The following is a 23,294-nucleotide window of genomic DNA, read 5'->3' as shown; positions in this document are numbered from 1 at the left end:
CTGTGACTTTACCATTCTGGAATATAAACTGCTACAATATGTCTCTCTCACTGCACACACTGATTGAGACAAAACGGCAAAAAAAATGCATACAGGAGATATATTTTTCTTAAATATGGGAAGCAGGCCACCTTTTTCCTGAATTGAAAAACAGTGATTTTTCTGTGCTGGTTAAGGAAAGCACATCCTGGAGGTCAGGTTGACTTGGGGACTATGCCAGTTCCTTGTTCCTAAAAGTGCGCCAACTACTCTATTTTGGTTTAATTATCAAGTCAAACAAACCTAAAAGAAACAAGTGAAGGGGATATATTTCTTGCTCGGATTTATTTTAGAGGGGTACATAAACGATGTAGACGATACATAAGCTCAGCACAGAGATAGAGATAAGACAGCATCAGTTGTGCCCCAAGCAAAATGATCTCAGAACCAAATTTACAGGGGTTTGACAAACTAATGGAAACACCTAACCAAGAGGGACTTGTGAAGTAACTAAAACACAAGATAAAAGGATTCCACACTTGTGTTTCATATGAATTTCAATACTATGTTTCATCTATAAAAGATGTTTAAAATCATCATTTTAATATGTGAGCTTCTAAAGAAACATATGAGATCTAACAGATATTGAAAGAAGTCAGCTAGCTGGTTCTTCAGTCACAGAAATGGCAAAATGATTTGACATGTCAAGGTGAACAGTGTCCCCTACGCCAAACAAGGGAAAAGAGCACCAGTAAACAGAAATTGTGGTTGCAAGTCAAAGGCATAGACAGACACTTAGCAAGATAGTTGCTAAAACCCACAAAAAAAGAGCCTCAGAAATTCCCACCGGACCTCCATGATGCAGTCTGAACAAAAACTTTTACTTTGTAAGTTTCATAGAGCTGATTACTTTTGGTACAGCTGCCATTCGGATACCTCCAGTAACCAAGGCCAATGCACAGCAATGCATAACCTGGTGTGATGAGCACAAATCTTGGACTATTGAACAGTGGAAGAAAGTAATATGATCTGATAAGTAGTCCTTAAATCTTTTTCCTACATCTGAAAGGGTTTATGTTTGGAGAAAGCCTTAACACATACTGGCTGCTCCCAACTGTTAAACACGGAGGTGGACCTGTTGTGGTTTGGGCAGCCATCTCGCGGGGGCCATTGAGTCCGATTTCTGCTCTGCATGGTTGAGGCAACCAGGCGCATGTATGGTGCAAACATTGGCTCATTGGCTCATTGTGCTCATTTGCGCACATGATGATGTCCCCATGCACGTGGCTCAAAAGATTCAAGAGTGGCCTCATGAACCCCCATGATTTCAAACACCTTGTATGGCCTCTTCCAATCACTGGATCTCAACATCACTGAACCTTTAAGAGAAGCACTGGAAAGGAGAGTGGGGAGTAGACTTCCACCTCCTTCATCTCTCAAAGGACTGTCCTTCTTGAACAGTGGTCCAATATTGCACTAGGAATAGTTGTATAACAGTATTCTAAGGAGGACTGAAGCTGTTCTGAAGCCACAGGGTGGCCTGACTCCTTTAATACATATTACATATTGCTTTGTGTTTCCATTATTTTGTCCATCCCCCGTAGACTTCTATATCGAAAGTATCTGCTCCCCATCAGCGGCTTTGTGAAAAATGATGATAAACTCAGTCACTGCAAGACTACAGAGAAGACGAGAAATAAAAGGCTCCCAGACTGCAAATTACTACGCAGATAAGGCAAAAGACTGATAAGAAAAAAATCTTGCAAAATTTTACACGCCCAAGCATTCGTCAGATCAAACAAAATGTATTTCTGAAGTCATTTCTTCTAGTATATTTGAATATCAAATTTGCCCCCTACATGCAAATGTGCATTTGTCCCAGATTAGGGTTGTTTTAATTAATTATGCATGTGACATGCTTGTTGATGCTGTGAAATCCTATCAGCTTCAGCTCCAGCTGTAGAAACGAATTTGCTTATATTTTCCACGTCTTTAAATGATGCACTCATAAGAATGATGGTGCAGCTCCTACGTGCTGTGCTGGGGGATAAATGTGACCACAAACATTTTAGTATAAATAGGAGCTGTGCTTGTCCCATTTTAACATTCTGCATAATTGCAAATAGGAAACCCAACACAAACAAACAGAAGAAACCCTACCAATGGGGCTACTCCAGGCACCCACATGACCAGCTCCTGCCCTTGGCTCTTGGTGCGCCGCAGCTGGGTGGCTGTCTGATCGTAGGCACGTCTCCAGACGGTGCTTGCCAGGGCTTCTAACCTCCTGTAGCTGCCTGGCTGCTGACCAGGGGGAGAGACATCAGTTCCTTGGCTCTGCGACACGTCTTTGTCTGGACAAAAAGAAGACAATGATTTCTGGAGCGATGGGAAAATGACCCATTGCGCTCTGCAGGCCACTTGCTTCACGTACGTGTCCGCCCTCTGGGGCTCAGGGTTTCTTCCCACATCTGTTCGCAAGCATCCATATGGAGCCCAACATCGGCTTAATTAGGTAAGACTAAAGCAATCCTGCATCAGTGACTGAAACTGCCTGCTACACCCGTATGATAGCTAGGGCCGGACTGATGGAAGATCTCTAGGTGCAACTGTCAGTCAGCTCTCAACATGAATTCACAAAATTCACATTCAATTCACATTTATACCATCTAACTTCCTATCTTGCTCTCTCCCAGTACTCTGCCATGCTCCCAGGCCAAGACAGCTGAAACATTCTCTGTGCTACATCTCAGGGCTTCATTCAAGGGATCTCAGAGGCTCAGAAGCAGACAAAAGGGAGCTGATTAAAAACATCTACAATCCTGGATGTCCGGGACATTTCCCAGTGACAGGCAATGAGATCGCTGCTAGACTGCTCTGCTTGGACACATTAAGGAATAGCTCATTAAACCAGGCACCAGAATCGATTGCTCTATGATGGAAGGAGAGCACAAATTCATTCACAGGAAATGTAATAAAGACAAATGACTTCGATGGATCTTATTGCTTGTTTCCTGGAGAGTTATCCATTCATTCTAATGCCTGGGCCTCAAATGAAATTTCAGCGTAAGGCCACATTGATGATTTCAATTTGATTTGTGAGCCAATACATAAGAACCTCTGTTATTGCCAGTCCATTTTCTATTTAAACATGCAATGGAGCTGTTAGACACTTGTTCAGTAATGACAATGCACAATATGCGAGTTGTAATGCAGGTGGTATGGTGTAGGGAAAAGGCAGAGGAATGAACGGAAAGAATGAGTTTCACAAAATAGGGTGATTTTCCTCTTCACGGGCAAATTTCCTCCCCTTTTCTGAAAGTAAGTTTTAAAAGTACAAACTAGAGGCATGTTAGCACAGGAATGAGTATATAAATATTTGCTGATACATGAAAAAGCTTTGTAAATTTGGAAACTAGGCATGGAATGGAACACTGTAAATACTGTAAGTGGGAGTTAAAGAATATCCCCATCAGTCGTATGATGAACAGAATTACCCCATGAAACCACTGTTACAGCCTTTGATTGATGGGAGTTTGGTGATCAGCGGAGCTCCCTGCAGAAAAGACATCGTGCGTGTTATATAACCAATTACATAGGCTGTAATGGGATTTTTATTTCAGTCTTTTAGCAAGATTGTTTGCTAGTTCTGAAAATGGAGAGGATGTTGGTATTATTGGATGGGATTTAATATAACCCTTGCCCCCCCATAACACTCATCTTAAAATGTCAGAGGATAGATATCTCCTCAAAATACCTTACAACCCACTAAACACCTTTTTCTTTACACCAAGGCTTTCAAAGACGTGCGCAAGTTTTAGTTTTTGCTTTTTAGTGACCACATCTTTTGCGCAACCCAGCCGGGTTCTGTGTAAACACCACTTGCTGCTATTTATCTGTTCATCCCCTTTGGAAACACAGTGTTCTTTTCCACAGCAGCCTGCCTGGTTCAGTACATGGATGCCTTATATGCGGCATCTGGTTAGGGTTATGGTGTGGCTTAACCTCCTTCTGGGCCTTTCAGAATAGTTGTTTTGTCCTTTGCCAAAGTGGAGATCAATGATCAACGAGGGGGGGTGTTTCCTGAAGTTGTTGACCCCTGGCATCATATAGTAAACAGCGAAGCATTTGTTCCCTTGCTGGGCTGAAGGGTTCATCTTAACTAATTTTTTTACATGGCTTTAACAACTCTGCAAACACTGCAAACACCTTATTTTAGACAATAATGTATGTGTTAGTTCTTTATGAGTGACATACACTTAGCACATGATGAATCGCTTGCTACCTTTAGCCCATAGTAGGTGCCTAGCGTAGACTTTGTAAGCAGCAAATACAAACTCCCATCAATAAGTTGTTCTTGGTAAGTACATAATGCATTTCATACAGGGCACACTTTGAATAAAGCATTACCAAAACACCCACCATCCATAAAGGCTAGTTGTTTCCTTCTCTCTGCCCTTAGCAAAACATTTCATAAATTTTTATTAAGTCTGATCAATAAGGAAAAAAAAGGCTTCTGATTAGTAGATCTACAGTAAGTCTTCTACATGCTCTGCTGCAAGAAAGGAGATCAATTATCCAAACCCCTCTAGAGAATTCTAGCTGTTCTCATTCATAAATGTCTCATTGCCAACCATATTATTTCATTAACACAGGAAATTTCTCTTTCCTTTTGGAGAAAATATTTTTCCCCCCACACATGAGAGCTGTTTTTCCTGTGAAAAGAAAGGCTGTTTTTTTTTCAAAAATGCTATTTTTAATTGGGAGTATTTTTAGAGGACATGTTTATCTCACTTTAAAGGGAAAGATACAAAACAAAAAACATATCAGAAGGTCTTACTTTTTTCTAGGTTTACCAGATTCCAAACCAATATGATCTAACAAATGCAAAGGGAACATGCACTGAAAAAAAAAAAGAGACAGCGAACAGCTGTTGATTGTGAAAGACCATGACAGTGGGTGTTTTAGCCTTTCGTTGTATCATTAAATACACTATCATTTAAGATGGAAAAAATATAATTTATTTAAACCTTTAACCCTTAAAATTGTGCTAAGCTTTACAAGGTATTATCATTGTGTATACTAGTTCATGGACACATTATCTATTCATTGTTTTACTCAAAGCATGTTGCTATAGTTTCTTACCTTTTAGACAAAATACGTTTGGTATCACTATAATCTAAGCCTCTCAGCTATGGCAACACAGAGTACTGAAACCACAACAATTTTTTTACGAACCACTGTAAAGCACACCAAGGAATAAAGAGCTATGAAAGTGGCACATACTGTATGTCCAGAATCCTCAACCATTTACTGCAAAATGCCTTTGTTGTTCAGGTATTGTCTATATTTCCAGAATCATGTTATAGTGTTGTAACACTTATAAATATGTCCCTTGCGATATTTCTTAATAAGATCAAGTACACAATGAGAAAAATAAAAAAGAAACTATGATTATTTGCTTCCTTTATATATAGTACAGTACATTAGCGTAGTCATGTGGATGAGATATCTGGGACACCCTTTTAAAACACGATAAAATGTACAAGGTGGGGGTGGGGAGCTGATCATTTTGGATGGTTTGAGCAGACAGAAAGGAAGGTCTGGTGTCCTGTATTTATAAGAATGAGACAGAAGAACTGAGGCAGGAACAGTTAAACAATTGAACACAGACCTGGAACAGCAAGTGTTAATTAATAATTCCTTACAGTTATATAGACCTTCCCTGGACACACCACTCAAAGCACTTTACAGGTAATGGGGACTCCCCTCTACTACCAATGTGCTGCATCCACCTACAGTAGATGATGCGACAGCAGCCAAAGTGTACCATAAAGCTCTCTACACATGACCTCTCAGGAGAAGCTCAGGAGGACTGCATCTTTTTTACAGTACAAGGGGCATCAGGACCCACACAGACAACAGTGTGAGCACCCCCTGCCGGTCTCATTAACAGCTCTTCCAGTAGCAACCTTAGCTTTCCCAGGAGGTCTCTCATCCAGGTACTGGCCAAGGTCACAGCTGGAGACAAGCTCACAATTAGAGACAAGCTGCAATAAGAACTGAAAAATAGGAGGCACTGTTGCATGTAAAAGGATGTGGACATTCAGAATAAAAGTCAACAACTAGGGTGGTCAAAGGCAGCACTCTGAAGCCCATCACGAAGTGGGATTAGTCTCTAGAAATCAGACCAGCGAGACAGTCTCAGGTACTGAGCTACAGAGAAATCAGAGAGGAGTGCAGGTACAAACTTGTAACGTACAATAAGACAGGCTGCTTCAGGGAGATCAAAGTGTTCTTTTTTATTTGGCCATGGTTAACTATTTTGTTCTATTCTGTTCACTTGAGAAAGTTAATACAGGGAACTTCTGATTGAGAAGGAATATTGCAGCCTACTGTTCTGGCTGATCTAGTATTTTCATCTGATAGTAGTTCAGTGGCTTCCCTCCATCCAGACACGAACCAGGCTCAAGCTCGCTGAGCCTCTGAGATCTGAAATACTGAGGCCAGCCTTCAGACAGGTCTGGCTGCTGAGAGACAGAGAGTCAACCTCGATACTCCTCTTGACTGCAACACAGCAGACGTTCTTCTCCAGCACAACACATAAAACAGCCCGACTGCAACAAAGGCCAAGTGAAATAGCTGCCTTAGCTTTCTCAATCTCTGCAAAATTTTCCAAGTACCTCACACTTTTTTTTCCAGAAAGAATCACATCAGCCAGCGAGATGACAGGAAGCGTGCCAGCTGAAGGAGATGGATGCTGCAGCTCCTGCAATAACTTGCTTTCCCGAAGCTGCCATCAAAGCAGACTCATTTTTTAAAATTTAATAAAAAATAAATATGTCAGTCTAATGAAAGGAATTCCAGGAGTATTTTCATTTTTTGGCAGTTCTAAAGAGATCGCTCAGAATAATTCATGTTTATTCAGAAGCTCCATCTTTGTGTGTTTATATCCTCACCACTGTTGCTTATTAATTATGCTGGGGTGGGGGGGAGAGGCCACAGGAATAATAATTGTGTCGGTGTAGCCAGATTCTGCGGGCAGAGTCTAAGTGCCCTGTCTTTATGAGTCACACACTTTTCTGCTTGTTAGAAAAAAGCAGAGGAGAAAGTCTTGGAATGGTTGCTTCAGTGGATCAAGCTATACAATCTAAAAGCTAGGACCCATGATCAGCTTGATGTAAAAAAATTGATACAAAATGAAACCAGGGCTTAGTTCAATTCCTTGCATTTTCATAGGGCCTAAAACTGAAACTCACTGATGTTGTGTTTTATAGTTGCAGGTGCATTATAAGTGAATTAATAATTGAATTTGTAAATGTAATTTACATCCTGCTGGATCCCAAAGCGCTTCACAGATGGAAGAAGACCTGCTTTTGAAGTTCAGCCCCCACATGCTTACACAGCAGCCCCACTGCACAGCAAGTGGAGAAGTAAGACATTACTTCAGCAGTAGAATTAAGCCAGAATTTTGGAGAAACTAGATTGTGCATAATCTCATTATTCCTTGTAAAACTTTATAATCGTGGTCACAATACTGTAAACAGTGTTCCCCATTTTCATCTTACAAAAACAACAGGATTTGCCTTTAGAATATTTGTTTTACTCTAAGCAGAACACTGAATTGTTAAATGCAGTATATTTTACTGTACAACAGCTACATCTAGTGGAGGTTTCAGTTTATTTAACCTAAAACTAATTTAACAGGTTGAGTTTAAATTTAGCAAGTCTATTGTACATGGAGATAATAGGGCCAGACTGCCCTCTAGTGATGAACCTGGCATTATAACAGTGTTTAAGACAAACTAATAGGCATATACTAAAGAAAGGAAGTTTTATACAATCACTAATATAAAATTTTCTTTTACATGCTATGAAAAGCCTTATAAATGGATTTGTAGCACTGTAGGAACTGAAGTGACTGACGTGTTGGCATTTTTTCTGTTTATGCTTTGAACATTGATGTGTGATGAACAACCTGAATTTTACGTTTTTGTCATTTTCAGGTTTGGCTAGTCTATTTTCTGTTAATGTACTGGTTCTGTGATCTATGCACCTACTTTTGCCAAGCTGAGAGCACAGTAACTTTTGGGAATATCTACCTCTGTAAAAATATATTATATTTGCATTGATCTTCACACAGACTAAATTGATTTTAGATTTTTTAGAAAAAGCCTGTGATTGGCTTCCCTGCTTGGCACAGCTTTAGAAATGTCGTTGTAAATCCTTTATCATCTAAAACAACACTACCATCCAGCATACCTAAAAGCGTGCAATGAGTTTTGTTTTAACACGCTTGAAACATTTTTCTGTTCTACATGCCCTTTCCAGAACACCACTTTGTTGATCAAAGGGGCATCTGTCATTGCCAAGGGAGAGGAGCCAAATTATTTGCCTTGGAAACTCTTTGCAAGAGACTCAATATTAAAGAAAAACAGAAAGTCAACAGTAATGCCAAAACAGTGTACACACAGAGCTGTGCTACCTTAACACAAAAAGCAGGGCGACAGGTACAGGTATAATTTGGAGGCTAGATCAAGCGCAAAATGTGCTTCTCAGCACCGACCGAAGCCGAGGGCTGACACTGCTCATGCAGAAAGAAGGAGGATTTCTACCATGGCTACTCTCTGTAACAGAAAGACCGGCTCCGAACTCATGTACTGGACGCAAGCTGTAGCACAGCCCTGCTCCATCAAAGACGACGCGAAGCATCACTGCTGACCTTTCTCGTCCTGGGCCGGGGGGAGGATGTAGTCGACCAGGTTCTCCGTCACGCTTATGAACACGTCCACGCCTTCCGCGGCCAGCCGGGCAGGCCTGCTGCTGAGGAGGTAGTCCACAGTGTCGCCCAGGGCCCTCCTGGTCAGCTGGTAGCTGTCCAGCGCCACACCGAGCACCCGGTCCGAGGTGCGGGCGATGGGGCTGGTGATGCTGTCCTTTGCCACCGTTACTGTGGATGAGATCACTTCCGCGATGCTGGACGCGAGCTGTGGGAGAAGCCGGGAAAGGTGGGCTGTTTGCAGGGGAACAGCAAGGCTTGTGCTCTGAACCCAGGGCAAAGCCTGAGGGACACATCTTTTAGAAGATTACACCACACAAATAACCTCAGACCACGCAATACCACCCCTCGGCCTACTTTCACCAATTTCATAGACTTACGCAGAGCAGCTGTAATGAGAGGAGTGTCTCCGATCACAGCGACATTGTGAAATCCCTGGCTTTAATCAAAGTTTGCCTTTTCATTTATATCTGGACAGAAGACTTTAAAGTGCACGCGCCTCAGAATGGTCTGAGCAAAGTTCATAAATGATGAACATAAAGCCAAAACTTAACACAGCAGGAAATGTGAATTGATATTTAATTTACAACACATGGATTGCACCTCAGCTCTGAAGGAGCGTCTTCACTCTGATGGAAAAGTCAACAGATACAATAATGCACGGCTGCATCCTTACCTTGTCTGGGGGATACTGCAGGGCAGGGATGTTCTCTTCCAGCCGATCCAATCCCTTACAGGCCAGTTTGTTTACAGCTACAACTAAAACCAGAAAACCACGTCACCAGACAGCATTCAGCCTGGGAAACGTTATAGTGGTCCACTTTATTTAAGTCAGAGTGAACTGCAGTTGAAGTTCAGTACAGCACAGAGGTGTGGAAAGGCACACTATAATCCACTGGGAATCCACAGGGAATTTAAACATAGAACAAACATTATGAAGCTATAGGAAAATTCTGAAAACATGAAATATACCATAACACCAAACCTTATACTGCAGTCCCAATTTATGGCTTCATGAGTTATTTGCATATTTTTTACTTAAGTAGAATTTCAGCAGTTCGGGAGATTAGATCCTAATAAGGACAGGCTGCCCAAATCCCCCTCAATATTGTGAGGAAAGAGCCAGGGAGCAGCTGCAAGGGTGTAGATGGGGAGGCGGGGGGAGCTTTTGAGTCAGATACGTGAAAACTTATATACTTAGGTAAGTGGAAGTGTGCAAGACTGGGATCTAAAATTCCTCCTGAACTTCTGTTAGAAACTCCATTAATGAACTGGATATATCACATCTGATACGCCAAGTAGGTCAGGATCCATGTCTCTGGGTGTAAGAAGCTAATGTTGACAGTCTTATATTTTAAAAGGGTCACATACTGAAAGTAGGACAATAAGAGCCTCAGAAGTGTTGTACACAAAAGGATGCCAGATGAGTTATCCTGCTTATTTTTTTCTGGTAACTAATGAACCCTAGAATATCATCCACTCACATCTGAAGTATCACAATGAGGCAGATCCAGCTTCTACAGACTACATTGCCACCTGTAGCTCTGTTGATCACAGCAAATGTAACAAGATGTTTGATGGAACAATATAAGAAGCATAAGTGTAAAATTCAGCGGTTCAATGTGGACTTTAGATCTTAGGTAAAATTACTCAACCTGAAATTGCCCCTGTGTACAACATCACTTACATTATGCTCCTCATATTCTTAAAGTTCTTCCTAAAGTAAGTTGTTGGTTATGTGCTACAAAAAGATATAGAAATGGAGTTTTAAGAAAACTTAAATTACCATTAAAATGAAACAAATTTGCTCTGACGTCTTTTATCCAGGGCCATTAAGGAGAAGCTGAAAGTTCTAAGTGCCTATATCTCTCTTTCTCTGTTCTTTTCTTTCAACAGCTTCCAGAGGCATGTTTGTACAAGCTTGCAAAGACTTATTGAAATCAGGGAATCTGGGAAGCAACACAAAAAGCAATTTGTGCCAATTGAGGACACAGGGGGGGAAAAAAGCACATCACCACACAGCTTGCTAAATATTAACTTCTTATTTTGCAAAACAAAAAACAAAGCAAAGAAAATTTAATTTTCAACTATATGCTTGATCAGTTCTAAAAGCATTTGGATGTGTCCTTATGTGTTATTATTTTAATATTTTACAATATTAAAATAGGATATTAAAAAAACAATATTAAAATCTGAGATGCAAAAATATTTTGAGGACTTCTAAAATGTAAATTTTCTGCAAATAAACCTCGTAAAAAAATACATTTTTACCTTTAACAATTTCTGAGCAGGAGCCGGTAAAAATAAGTTTCATACATCTGTACAAACTTTTCAACATTCTGTTGCAAAGTTTGAACACAGACCAAACCATTTTGAAACTAGAGATTCGTCTTGTTCTCGTGTCTTTCTGGTTTGTCCTGTTTATTTGACAGGTGATCAGGTCTATTTGTGTGCCAGCTTGGACCAGTTGAAATCAGTCCAGGTTGGTAGCCTGTTTCCAGATTCTCTTTTGTACATAGATCTGAAGATAAACTTAAATAATAGATTTCCGTTGCTCAGTCTATCTGATCAGTTCTGATCTGGTCCAATCAAGGGTTAGGGTTAGGGCAAAATAACCAATTATTTTCAATTTCCTTTAGTAATCACAGCTCTCTATCCACAACCTCCCACATCATCACAGGCTCTCAGACAACGCCCGTCTCTCCCCTAGCCTTGCTCTGACCTTGAGTCTTAGTGCCCTGCTGCCTGGAACTGAATCCTGAGAGAAGTGCATCTCATTTATCTACTGTCACACGCAGCTGCAGTAAGTCTTGGGTAGCCTGGGCGGTTCTGTCTAGACATTGGCAATGATCAGCCAAGGCAACAAAATGGAAAAGAAAACAATGCACTTTTATTGAGTAATAGTGTAACCAGTCTGGGATTTTACTTAAGCAAGATAGAATGGAAAATTAAAAAATGCTTACGCACATGTTTAGATCAATGTGTAATTCAAAGTCAGTAGTAATGCCAAAATGGTGTACACAAAGAGCTGTGCCCGGCTACATTTAAACAAGAAGTCGGGTGATATGTAAAAAGAAGAGCTGTAAAACTTTAAATATAAAAAGCATTGTGAATGTTTGGCCGTTTAACAGTTTGGGAGTGTTGGTCTGTAAACATCAACTGAAAATTGATTTTTTTTCTAAAGTGGGGGTCTTTTGCATCCACAAATAAGTAATAACACTGACCTTTAACCCATTCCGGAGCAGAGCTGTTGCTGCTCTCTTAATGGTGGTTTTATTAGCACACTGGCAGGAGCACGTTATTCCACGATCACAAAGTCGGTAATGCTAGAGAAGCTCAGGCCAGGCAGAGCCTACCCCACAAACACAAGGGCACAAGGCAGAACTGAGTGGACAAGAGGCATTCTCCAGACTGGTGGACAGTCTCCCCCTGTCTCCTCTGGTCCTCTGATCATGGAACCAGAGGGTGAGGGACCAGTGATAACAGCCAATCACAACTAATCAAGTGGTAGGAAATTTGAGGACCTGTTAATAATCCACACAAACAAAGAGAGACAACTCAGAAATAGCACAATCCAAGAGCTGTGAGACGGCAGCACAAGTCAACAGACTACTGCGTGGGCCGTTGCCGACATGGAAACTTCCAAAACAAAATTTTTACTGAAGACAAAAAACACTAATACTGCTTTCAAACTTAAAAAAGTATAAATATCATGTTGAGAAACTCATTCTAAGTTTATTTTTTTAATTCATTTCTTTCACAGCGTGTTTTTCAGCTTTCTAAAATTACTTAGCTTTAGCTTTCTAAAATTTCTCAAATCAACAGAACTGAAGCTCTGAAAGCAGGGCTGTTAACATTTTCAGCTGGTACTGGCTCACTGTACGCCACAGAACTTGCACAGAAAGATGGAAAAATTGAGAAATAAAATAGAAATGGAGAAAAAAAGGTGTTGACATTACTGAGAAGAACAGCACAACTTTGTATAATACAATTAACAGCAGTGTAGATCTCAAAGGACAACCTGGAAATGTCTGAATGACAGAGATATCAGAGGATAGCCACATTACCAAGAACCTCCTTATTCTCTTGTGTGTTTGGGGTGGACATGTGTATATCTTTGATAATTCAATTGTTACACTAAACATAGTTTGGCACCTCACCTAAGGCAGACGGTTTTTCTAAGTAAGCTTAGCTTCTTAAAGTGGGAGTATTTCAGAGCTTTGCTCTAAATCTTTTACAGAATGCATCTTATACAATATGTGCTGTTTTTCCTCTTGGTTTGGTAGCATCGGTACTGCAAACTGTAATGAGTTTGGGGAAAATAGCGAACATAAGCAGCAGAATCACTGGGGTAAATCGGATCGGTCTAAATGCACTCTATGAGCTCAGGGGTCTAATGAAGGCTAGCAGGTGTCTGGATCAGGCCCTCCACTGGATAACAGCTGATTATCTAAAACTAACCAGGTGGAAGAGACCTGAAGGACCCACCCAAACTCCCTGCAAACACCAAGAGAGCATAACAGCTCCACACAGACGCAGAGATGCAGACAGTGCCGATCTTACTTCCATCTGGAAGACGCCTCTGTGCACAGAAATGTATCTACGTAAGTGTTGCTCCCCTCTGCAATTACACTTTAAAATAATGTAAAAAAATATGAATTTTAATCACAGCTTTCACAGGACATGTTCCTGACATTTTGTTTTGTCCTGTTTTTGGTGGTGATGGTCATGTTGTGTTGGACAAATCTCCCCTGGTGTCATTAATAAAGTTTGAATTAACTCTCTGGAATCCCAGTACAGACCAATAACCTGCGCAGTGGCTGTCTGACTGTGTGCTTGTAGCCTTTAATACACACTTCACACCTGTACAATTGTTTCATATTGCAACAAAAACAAAGAAAGGCACTGCCCTTATAAATACAGACTACTGCCCTGCAACTAATTCACTAGGAATAACAGCACCCAGGAATTCAGCATACTGAAAGGTTTATGAGTGACTGGTCACAATAAAATTTGTCTTAACCCCTTGGCTGAGGGCTGACCTCCTGGCCTGACGAGGGGGCTGGGAGCGAGAGGAGAGACCAAGGGGCAGCTGCAGAGGTGGCGACGAGCTGAAGGAGGGATACGATAGACTTACGTGAGGGAGAGAAGGGGGTTACATCATTTTTAATGTTTAAGTGAAGAAGTTACATCAGAACTGATGACGAAGTACTGACAGCTGAGGCTGATCAAACTCGGCTGTGTCCTCCATCCTGAACGTTCATTATAAACTGCATTTACCGTAGCTCAAGTGGGGAGCTGCGTCAGCAGGCGTAGGCTGCAATGGAACAAGTAAAGGTTTATTCCATGCTGAAAAGAGAAGGAAAGGAACAAAGGTTCAGCTGTGGAGCCTTCTTCAGGGATGCTTCTTCTATACCCGAAGAAAGCTCCACACCTGAAACGTTGTGTTTCTTTTCCTCTCTTTTCAGCATGGAATAAACCTTTACTTGTTCCATTGCACTTATTGTAGTCTAGTGTAGCGGGCGCACAGTGGAAACTGGAGATCCACTGGGCAAAGGCGTACTCACTCTGCGGCTCCAGTCTGTGGATGGCAGGCTGGATGCTCAGCACGGCCAGGCTGGTGGCCACCTTGGCGCCCGTCTCGTACACTTCACAGACGGAGCAGACGACAGGGTGCACGTGCTTGCTGCTGCTGTAGGCCCTCTCGATGACCGTGAACGCGCCGTCGACCACCGGCAGGGCCAGGAGCCGGGCCAGCACGCTCTCCTGCGAGGGGGGTCGGAGCCAGCAGTCACTGCCCTGAACGGTTTCCCTTTTCCCCTTTTCCTTTCGTATTGTTTTCATCATCGAAGCAGAATAATTTAGAAGTTACCTCCTTGGCACACAAAAATCAATTTCTCCTTTAAACATTTTAATTTCATGTGTGCTTTTTAACAGGCAGCAGTGCTCCTTAAAGGACTTCATAGGAAGCTAACAAGCAACCCTAACTTTTCACAAACAGACTATTACTTTTGTGAAGGAGAAGTTAGGGAGATCTGGCAGTATTTGTATTTGCTGTATTTGTAATGTATTTGCAGTCAGTCATCATTCCAAATGCAGTCACTGTTTTAGTATTTATTGTGTATTCTGTGAAAACAAAAAACTATTTTTTCAAAATGCTTTTCTGTACCTCTGTGCTCTCAGGGGGAGCAGGGACTGTCTTCTCTGTAGCCATTGTGGAAGTTCAGCCTGTAAATAGAAACAGAAGCTGGATTCTCCAGTGAACAGTCAAGAGATAAAGTGTTAGGAGGTGGCAGATAACAATCAAGGTATCTGCCAGATCGTCTCCAAAAATGAGCTCCCAGAGTGAAGTTTCCCAGATTAACCGTTTCAAATAGATTAGCCCACAAACTAACACACGCAACCAACAACTTCGTATCAGTCATGTTCCAGGTCAAGAAAAGTAAACAACTGAAAGAAGACTTTAATTTGGAAAACAGAGCCGTGCCACATCTAATATCATGAATGAAAAGAAGAATTACAAAAACATCAGAAAAATACAAATAATAATCTCATACTAACACTGCACCGCTCATGAAGCTAGGATACCCGTATGATACACACGGCTTCCATTAACAGATCTTGTTTCAGTCCGTAGTCGAAAAAACCTGTAAATGTGGTACAATGAAGATATTTTTTTTCTTCCGGTAACCAAGGAAACCCCTCCTGCTGAGTGCTGTAAAAATGCCGTTTTGCGTGGCTCCGAATTTCGACCAATTTCACTGGTGTTGAAACCACGTAAAACTTCAAAGCCAAACCCGCAGTAAACACTTGTGAAATCAAGCACAACTACGCATTTTTAAATGGCGAACTTGGTGGCACATGGAAGGGCTTGGCATCAGCTTCATTTGTGCCCTCTTGTCTTTTGAGCCCTCGGAATCCTGAAAACGTTATCTGTCAATACAGCAGTGCAGCCCTGATGCTCCCTAGCCGGTACTGTAGTAATACTCACTCTACCCTGAAGGCGCAGCGCTCACTGCATCCGGCACTCGGCTCCTCTGGGGAAAGGACTGAGCGGACGCACCTCGGGCAGACAGATACCAGCTGTCATTCCCCGCCCACATCGGTCCAGACCTGTCCAGCACTTCCTCCGCGTTGGAAAGCGGGGGTTTTTTAAAGGCTCGTAGAGATGTAATGACTTAATGTGTGATGCTCAAATAACTCATGCATTAAGGATATCACGTTTTTTTTCTCTTCTCTAGAACATTTTCCTAAAACCCTTAGCTTACTTAGGATTTGGGACAGTGTCTCTGCAATTTAGTGGCTATGATGCCAAAACTGTACAACTCGGAATTTCAGTTCTAAATAGTGATTAAAGTTTTTATCATATATACATACGACGGCAAATCGCAGCGATACCAGGATAAAACACCTAATGCCCAGAGTTATGGTTAATGCTCACTACGACAAGTGGGACACTGGGGCAAACGTAAATACAGTAAGTTAATGGTATAATAGAAACCACGAAAATACGATTCAAATTTGACGTGGTATACCCACTGTTTTTGAAGAACTGATAGTGTACTGTGCTTTCTAATTAAAACGTAATTGCACATTCCTGATTACGAGTTTAGAAGAGCCTAGTGTTCGGAGTGGCTCTACAGTCTAACATTTGGGCTACGACTGAAGTTTTCGGTAAGGTTTTTGCAAGTGTTTTATGATGTAGTTTAGGCCCAAGTAAGACTTTTTGTTACACACATGGTATGAATTAGGGACGTTTATCGTGAATTAGGGACAAAAAATGTTGTTTTTCGCGTTGGCTCTACTGCGGCTCAGTTTAGTCAATAGTGTATAGTAAATTTAGTAAATAGTGACTGCTCGAAGTCAGGAGAGAATTGGCTATCAGACCTACCTGTTCAAGCAGAGCGTATGTTGGGTTATTGTTGGGTAATAAATTAAGAGAAAAGGATTACAATAGTAGTAACAAATTAATTAAATTTAGCATAACAGAATGATAAAGACTTGATGTATTTGAAGCAGGTTTTGTTAGTCTAACAAGAACTTTACCCACTGGCCAAAATATTAGCAATTCCCACCCAATAATGGTTTGAGCCACTGTTATCCAAACCTATCAATTTGTCTATCTGGATCTTCTTCACGAACGCAATGGCCTACAGCAGGAGTTTGTGGACCTCTGGAGATCTCCAGAGACTGTTCAGGTGTCCTCGGAAACAAAGGGAGACTTCTCACCTTCGGGCTAAAATAGCTCTTACCAAGAGTGATTTCTCAACACAAAGAGACCACCATCCAGTATGGGAAATTCCTACGTTTGGGATCGAACTGTATTGCTCCACTATTTTTCACTTTGTAACGGATTTACTCCATGCTGAAAAGAAAAGAAAGGAAACAACGTTTCGGCTATGGAGCCTTCTTCAGGTGTGAGCCTCACACCTGAAGAAGGCTCCACAGCCGAAACGTTGTGTTTCCTTTCTTCTCTTTTCAGCCTGGAATAAACCTGTTACCTGTTCCTTTGCAGCCTACACATGCTGACGCAGCTACCTACTTGAACTATTTTTCAATTTGAAATGGGGGAATTCTTCAGGCTAGGCAACATGATGGAAATATTTTTCATGCTTCTCAAGCCAGCTGTGTATTACCTGTTATAGTCTCTCCATTTTAATAAGGATTCATAGCATTTTGGCCAACTAATGTATGTTGGCGGAAAAACATTAGGTTCATGACCAGTGCAGTTACAACTACTTAAACATACAGTGTTAGTCTTTGTTCTTCAATAAGCCCCAGATTTCTCTCTACTCATGTAGTCTGTGAGCAAATCCTAACAATCTGGGTGAAAGGTGATTTTTTTGTGCAATCCTGAAGGATCATTTTGAAATCCTGAATCTGAGTCAAACATTCGTACAAGCTCTGTGTCACAGAGGACATTCTGTCTGCAACTCTGGATTGACCAGTCCCCTAACAACGAAGCTGGGTACAGTATCTACAATAAACAGCTTCTTCTTTCTGCATCTGGACTTGAATCAAGTGGAACTGACTTTGAAACTGCTCTCCTCCTTTATTTGCATCCTCCACAGCATCGGTTTCAAAAGATGTCAATGTTGATTTGTAAATGTATCCATAAAGCAGCTTATTTCTTATTTTATAGCTACAATTCTAAAACTCGAAAAGATATGCTAGATAAAGATGATACAATATCACAGAGTATATAGTAGCTTTTAAAATGAGGATCTGCTGTCTTTAAACCAAAGCTCATCTCTGCTAAGGGTCACAGCTGTTTAAACAGAAATAGAAAAAAACAGAATTGTTGATCCATCCATTTTCATTTGGCAAATATCTTACTGTATTCTGATTAAAGAAACATTTAAATATTTTCAACCTGGTGAAATTAAAAAAGTAATTGTTTATTTCAAAAGGGTCTGTTGTACAGTAGAATTAAAGTGTACCATTTCTATTAATATAGAAAGATAAAAAACACCATATAAGCAAGTGCCATAATGAACATTTAATACATTTGTAGCCCTATGTATTTATTACATGTGCATGTGCAGTTTATTTTTGTCATCGTATGACATACAGCACTTCCCAAAACACAAAATTATACTTTATAATTTTTATAAAGGCTAAAGGTTGATTCTAACACTTCCTTATTTTAAGTGATGCCTCGACTCTAAATTTTTCAAAAACGAGAGCTTCAAGACTGTTTGCAGAGAACTTACAAAAAGTTCTCAGAACTACAAAATCTCAACTATTACAATAAAAAGGAAGGCTTTATATGTTATTTTGAAGGTAAATCTTTTTCATTCTCATTGTTAATTTTGTTAAACACAACCATATAAAAACCAATGGTATCTGCTTGCTAGATCTCAATATAATTATGTTGAAAATACTCTATGTATTGTGACGCATACGGCCAACATTACAGGTTGTGCGAGCCGGTTGCTAGCGCAGTGATGTCACCGCCCTTCCCCGTGAATAGCAGGGACCTCAGCCGCCGAGTTGAGGGGAGATCTCCCTTTAGCTCAGCTGGCTGGTTCCCTGTTGAGTGACACCAGAGGCCCAGGTTCGAGTCCCTAGGAGTGGGGGGCTGACCTGAGGTGGCAGCAGCAAGGGTGCATACCCACGTGAACCTGAAAGCGCTACAAGATTATTAATCAAGGACAGTTTTTTTATTGGTTTACATAATTTGTACAGTAGGAATGACTAGAAATAAATAATTTAACTAGAGAATAAGTTCTGGTACCAAATGGGTGTGAGGTAGGAATAGTACTAACAGCTGGCAGTAGAAGCAGGTGTGTGCATTCAATATCTACCTCATTAACACACACAAGTCTCTGTAAGTAGGTAGAAAAAATACAGTGCTTCTTTGATTTAGCCAACATCATACCAGGTAGTGGTTTGAAAGATATTTCCGTTATGGAATAATCATATTTTCAAGAAAATATTGTCATTAAACTTAATCTTTGAATTCTTTCTTTCACTTATGAATGTGATGTTGTTTCATTTAAGCAGATAGCAGAATTTTCAACAACACAGAGTAGATAGTTCTTCTCGTCATACTACTTGTAGTGTTCTGTCACTCTGTGGTTCTCTCATTACAATCTCCCAGAAGTGCATCCCTTTCAAAAATTATAAATAATAAGAAACTGAAATTAGTTTGACATTAGTATTCTTTTCCAGATAGAATTCTTAATCCTTTCTTTTTACGCTTAACCTCCTTTATATAAGGGAAAACCCCACACTTGCATGGCAGCAGTTTCCTCTTGTGAACAGGTGCTAATTTGCTCCCTGCAAGTGAAGGAGTAATACCCCCTACAGAGCAAGATCAGCACCCCTCGACTGCAGAAAGTCAGCACACAGCATTAGGATTGTTAGTGATCACTACCAATAAATCTCTGCAGCTCAAGCCGCAGCACCAAAGCGCTCAGCGATCTCTCACACCGTCAGCCACCTTGTCCCCTCTGCCGGCGCACAGCTACGGCTTCACTTTCAAGCTCGGCTGCAGGACTGAGAGTATTCCCAAAACCGAGGAGGCCAGCCCGCAAAACCCCACAACCCCCGGGTTGGTCTTGTATATGCAGAGGCTGTCCATTGGGATGAAGAGGTCGCAGACGTTCTTCACCGTGTCCAGGAGCAGGGGGGGGTGGCTCCTGAGGCTCTCGCAGAGGAGCAGCAGAAAGGCGTCGAGCTTCGGCACCACCATGCACGCCACGTCCCCATTGCTGCCGAGGTGCCGGCTGATTTTCTCCTGGACCTGCTTATCCCGGGCGCTGCGTCCCATGATGCGGGAGATCTGGTACAGGTCCCGCGCCAGGTTCAGGAGCAGGGAGACGAGGTAGAAGCGCGAGGCGAGCAGGCTCCAGCGCTCCTTGTCGAGGTGCGGGAGGAACCCGAGGCTCCTGGCCCACAGCAGGTTATCGCAGATGAAGTACAGCGCACGGCTCAGGTGGGCCGCGGCCAGGCAGACGCGCAGAACGGGATCGGAGAGCTGCAGGGTCCGCCTGGCAGCATGCACAGAGTTCACGGTGTTCCCCAGCCTGAACACTGCAGGAGGAAGCAGGCACAGGCACAACTCTGAGGGTTCTGTGAGAAACGGTTTCTTTCCCATTGTCTTGCTCAGGAAAAGAAGGCGAACCCTGATTAAAATGGGATGTTCACTTTTTCAGTTATTACACAAGACAGCTGTGCGTCCGGGCTATGCGGCGGTGCAGTGGTCAGCATTGCTGCCTTGCAGCTCTGGGGTGCTGGGTTCAATTCTGGACCTGGGGCACTATCTGCATGGAGTTTGCATGTTCTGCTGGTGTTCGCATTGTTTTCCCCCCCCCCACAGTCCAAAAACACGCTGGTAGTTTAACTGGCCTCTGGAAGAACTGAACCCGGTGCGAGTGGGTCCACAGGGTGTCTGTGATCGACGGGCAGCTCGTCAAGGGTATACAATACCCTGCCCTGAGCCTGCTGCTTGCTGGGACAGACTCCGGCTCCCCCGCCATGCTGGACTGGGAGAAGCAGTTAGAAATTGGTCCTCCTGTGTGGACAGTGAGTCACAGCTCTGAAACACCAGCCACCTGCTACTGGTAGAGGTTTTTTTATTATGCAGAGATGTGAAGGTTCAAGAAACCAGAAAGAACACACTACTCAAAGCCAGATTAAAGACCCCCCCACCCCTCCAAGATTAGGGGTATCCTTTATCGCGGTAGTCTTTGAGCACTGCCTGGTATGTGGGGCGACAGTAAGACTCCAACCCCCGGTACTGTATGTGCAACTCCTTTGAGAAGCACACAATGGAAGAGCACACAGCACTCCAACACAATGAAAACATATGATCCACATGCAAAGTAAATCAGTCAGAACCTGCAACCCCCATTTGTTATTTATAGCTGTTTTATTCAGAAGCACCTGACTGCAGGGTGTGTTTGTCACAGGGGCAGGTACTTACATTTCCTCCCTGTGCTCATGTTCGTTTCCAGGTTGTGCAGCTTTCTTGCTAATTCTGCCCTCGTGGCCTTATTTCGCAACAAATACTTCAGCAAGGCACATGCGTACTGTGTAGCTCTGAAAGGAAGCACATGCTGCACTTTAAAGAGTGTCTTCCAGCAGGAGTACTGAAACAGATTTTGATATTATTTTCTATTTTGTTAGACCCGATTGGGATAAAGGCTATGTTTTTATTATTAAGCTGTTAATTATTTTGGCGAAATACTTCATCCACAAAAGTAAATGGTCTAATACTGCTCCCTCTCTTAATGCTTTTAAGGTAGAATTCCTTTTTAATTTAAATTCTATTAGAAATTTAAAGAATCAAAAGGCAAGACATATAATGGAAATATGTAAAAACCTTAATTTTCAGTTCTTATCCTTGTGAATTCCTCTGGCTGTGAAGCGTCTATTTCTGTAACTCTTTTAATATTTTGTCTCCTTTTTTGTATTTATGATGTTGAAATAAAAAGTTTTTAAAAAGTATTGAAACCGGCTTTGATCGTGTAGATATTAATTCTTTATGAGCTGAAATTTACAACAAGCGGCATAATGTGCGCTATAAGATGAGAAATGGAAATACAATACAAATTTAAACCTCCAAGTAACATCATCCTGTTGTTGTTATTGTTACACCAGCATTTTTGTTGGGGATTCTGAAAAAGAAAACTTGTATCCACTGCTAGATTTCTTAGTAAAAAGGAGAAAGAAACCACATCTTTTTGCACCTGCGTTCATGCGGGAAAAATAAACGCTGAATTGGTCAACCACCAATACACACAGTGATTAAAAATAAACCAAAACATGATGATGATATTGTGGAGCACGCTGATTGTCGATCATCTCTCCGTTTGAATTTGAAGGACTAAGAATTCTAGGTCATTCTAGTCCATTTCTGTACATGATTTAAATCGACTACGTAACTTAAAAACTATTTCACCAGTCCCTTAAGGGAAAGAATCTTTGACAAAGATCCCATTTTTTATTTTGCACGCTCTTATTTGATTTGATTTTGCTTTATTCAGTTCGACAACAGGTGTCATACAATACCAACTCCTTCCACTGTCCAGCTTAAATACGATATTAAACACGTCTTTTAATAACAGCCAGGCAAAAAGACATTCTTTTCACCGTTTATGAAACGCGCGCTTTAATTCTACATTATAATTAATATGCGATCTTACTACTTTGAGTGTCTGTTTGGGGACATGCTGTATGTGACTTCAGTTCCTCATCAAGACACTGCAGGTTGTAACACAACTACAGGTAGTAATACTATAATCGTCAACTCACCTGAAAATCCGGTCCCTTCCCTGGCTTTGGTTAGTGAATTTTATGAAATGTTCCATTATAAATGTTTCTCAAGATTAATAAACTGAACCTGTAAGGCACAGCTAATGGAACGAGGTACTTTAGTTTTACAATATGGTCGTGTGATGTAACATTCAGCAGAGCCTGCAAGTCCCGGAACACGGACAGCAGCGGTAACTATTATTTAACGCCTGCCGGGTTTAATGAAGGAGCCCGTTTTTTAAAATGCTTTTTTTCCCCTCTTATACAAAATTGAAGAAGTTACACAGCTGAGGTAAGCGCTGCCAGACCTTTGTGGACGGAGCCCCACTGACGTGAGGAGATCCTAGGCTCCCTTTCACACAGACACGTGGGAAACAAAGGTCATTGTGCATCAGCCCCGCTCGTCCGCAAACACCGCTCGTGTAATGATAAAGAGCACAGCAGCCCGATGAGCTGTGGTACCAGATAACCCCGAAACGAGTTCTCCATTTATGCAGAGAGATTGGTCTTTTAGTGCAATTAATCTGGTTGCAGTTGCTTCGCATTCAAAGCCAGACGTTCAGCTAATCTTTAGTAGCCCTTTCTTTTCTTGTTTGGAGCATAAAGGTTTCACTTTGTTCTGCTTTCTATAGTTAAGGGTTTAGGAACTATACTTAAAAGAGATGTGTAAATACACACATAATGGAACACTTTATTTAGGATCAAATGTGATCAGACTGTTACGTGTTAAATAACAAGTCCCAGATGCCACAGGGAGCATTTTTATAGGCGGACAGGT

The 23,294-nt window shown here is 41.6% G+C and overlaps 2 protein-coding genes across 3 annotated transcripts in view; both read right to left on the bottom strand.

Moving 5' to 3' along the window:
• Positions 1-15,791, bottom strand: part of plin1 (perilipin 1) — a 36,547-nt gene extending 20,756 nt beyond the window's left edge. For both annotated transcript variants that reach the window (XM_088922480.1, XM_088922481.1), the window contains exons 1-6: positions 15,747-15,791; positions 14,925-14,983; positions 14,323-14,521; positions 9,432-9,514; positions 8,699-8,963; positions 2,140-2,330 (exon numbers count right to left, since the gene is read on the bottom strand). In XM_088922480.1, coding sequence (XP_088778606.1) covers positions 2,140-2,330; positions 8,699-8,963; positions 9,432-9,514; positions 14,323-14,521; positions 14,925-14,969 — 783 coding nt within the window. In that variant the 5' untranslated portion in view covers positions 14,970-14,983; positions 15,747-15,791. The remainder of the gene's footprint in view (positions 1-2,139; positions 2,331-8,698; positions 8,964-9,431; positions 9,515-14,322; positions 14,522-14,924; positions 14,984-15,746) is intronic.
• Positions 15,792-18,135: 2,344 nt separating this feature from the next.
• pex11a (peroxisomal biogenesis factor 11 alpha) lies at positions 18,136-22,904 on the bottom strand. The gene is made up of 3 exons (XM_088922444.1): positions 22,517-22,904; positions 21,186-21,301; positions 18,136-20,293 (listed from the first exon to the last, which is right to left on the bottom strand). Exons 1-3 carry the CDS (start codon positions 22,570-22,572, stop codon positions 19,725-19,727), a joined length of 741 nt encoding a protein of 246 aa, XP_088778570.1. The 5' UTR covers positions 22,573-22,904; the 3' UTR covers positions 18,136-19,724.
• Positions 22,905-23,294: the final 390 nt, after the last annotated feature.

This window comes from Atractosteus spatula, chromosome 7 (assembly GCF_055471065.1).
Source record: "Atractosteus spatula isolate fAtrSpa1 chromosome 7, fAtrSpa1.hap1, whole genome shotgun sequence".
Taxonomy (NCBI): Eukaryota; Metazoa; Chordata; class Actinopteri; order Semionotiformes; family Lepisosteidae; genus Atractosteus; species Atractosteus spatula.
The sequence above is the reverse complement of the archived record's forward strand: the minus strand, read 5'-3'. Positions and strand labels throughout refer to the sequence as shown.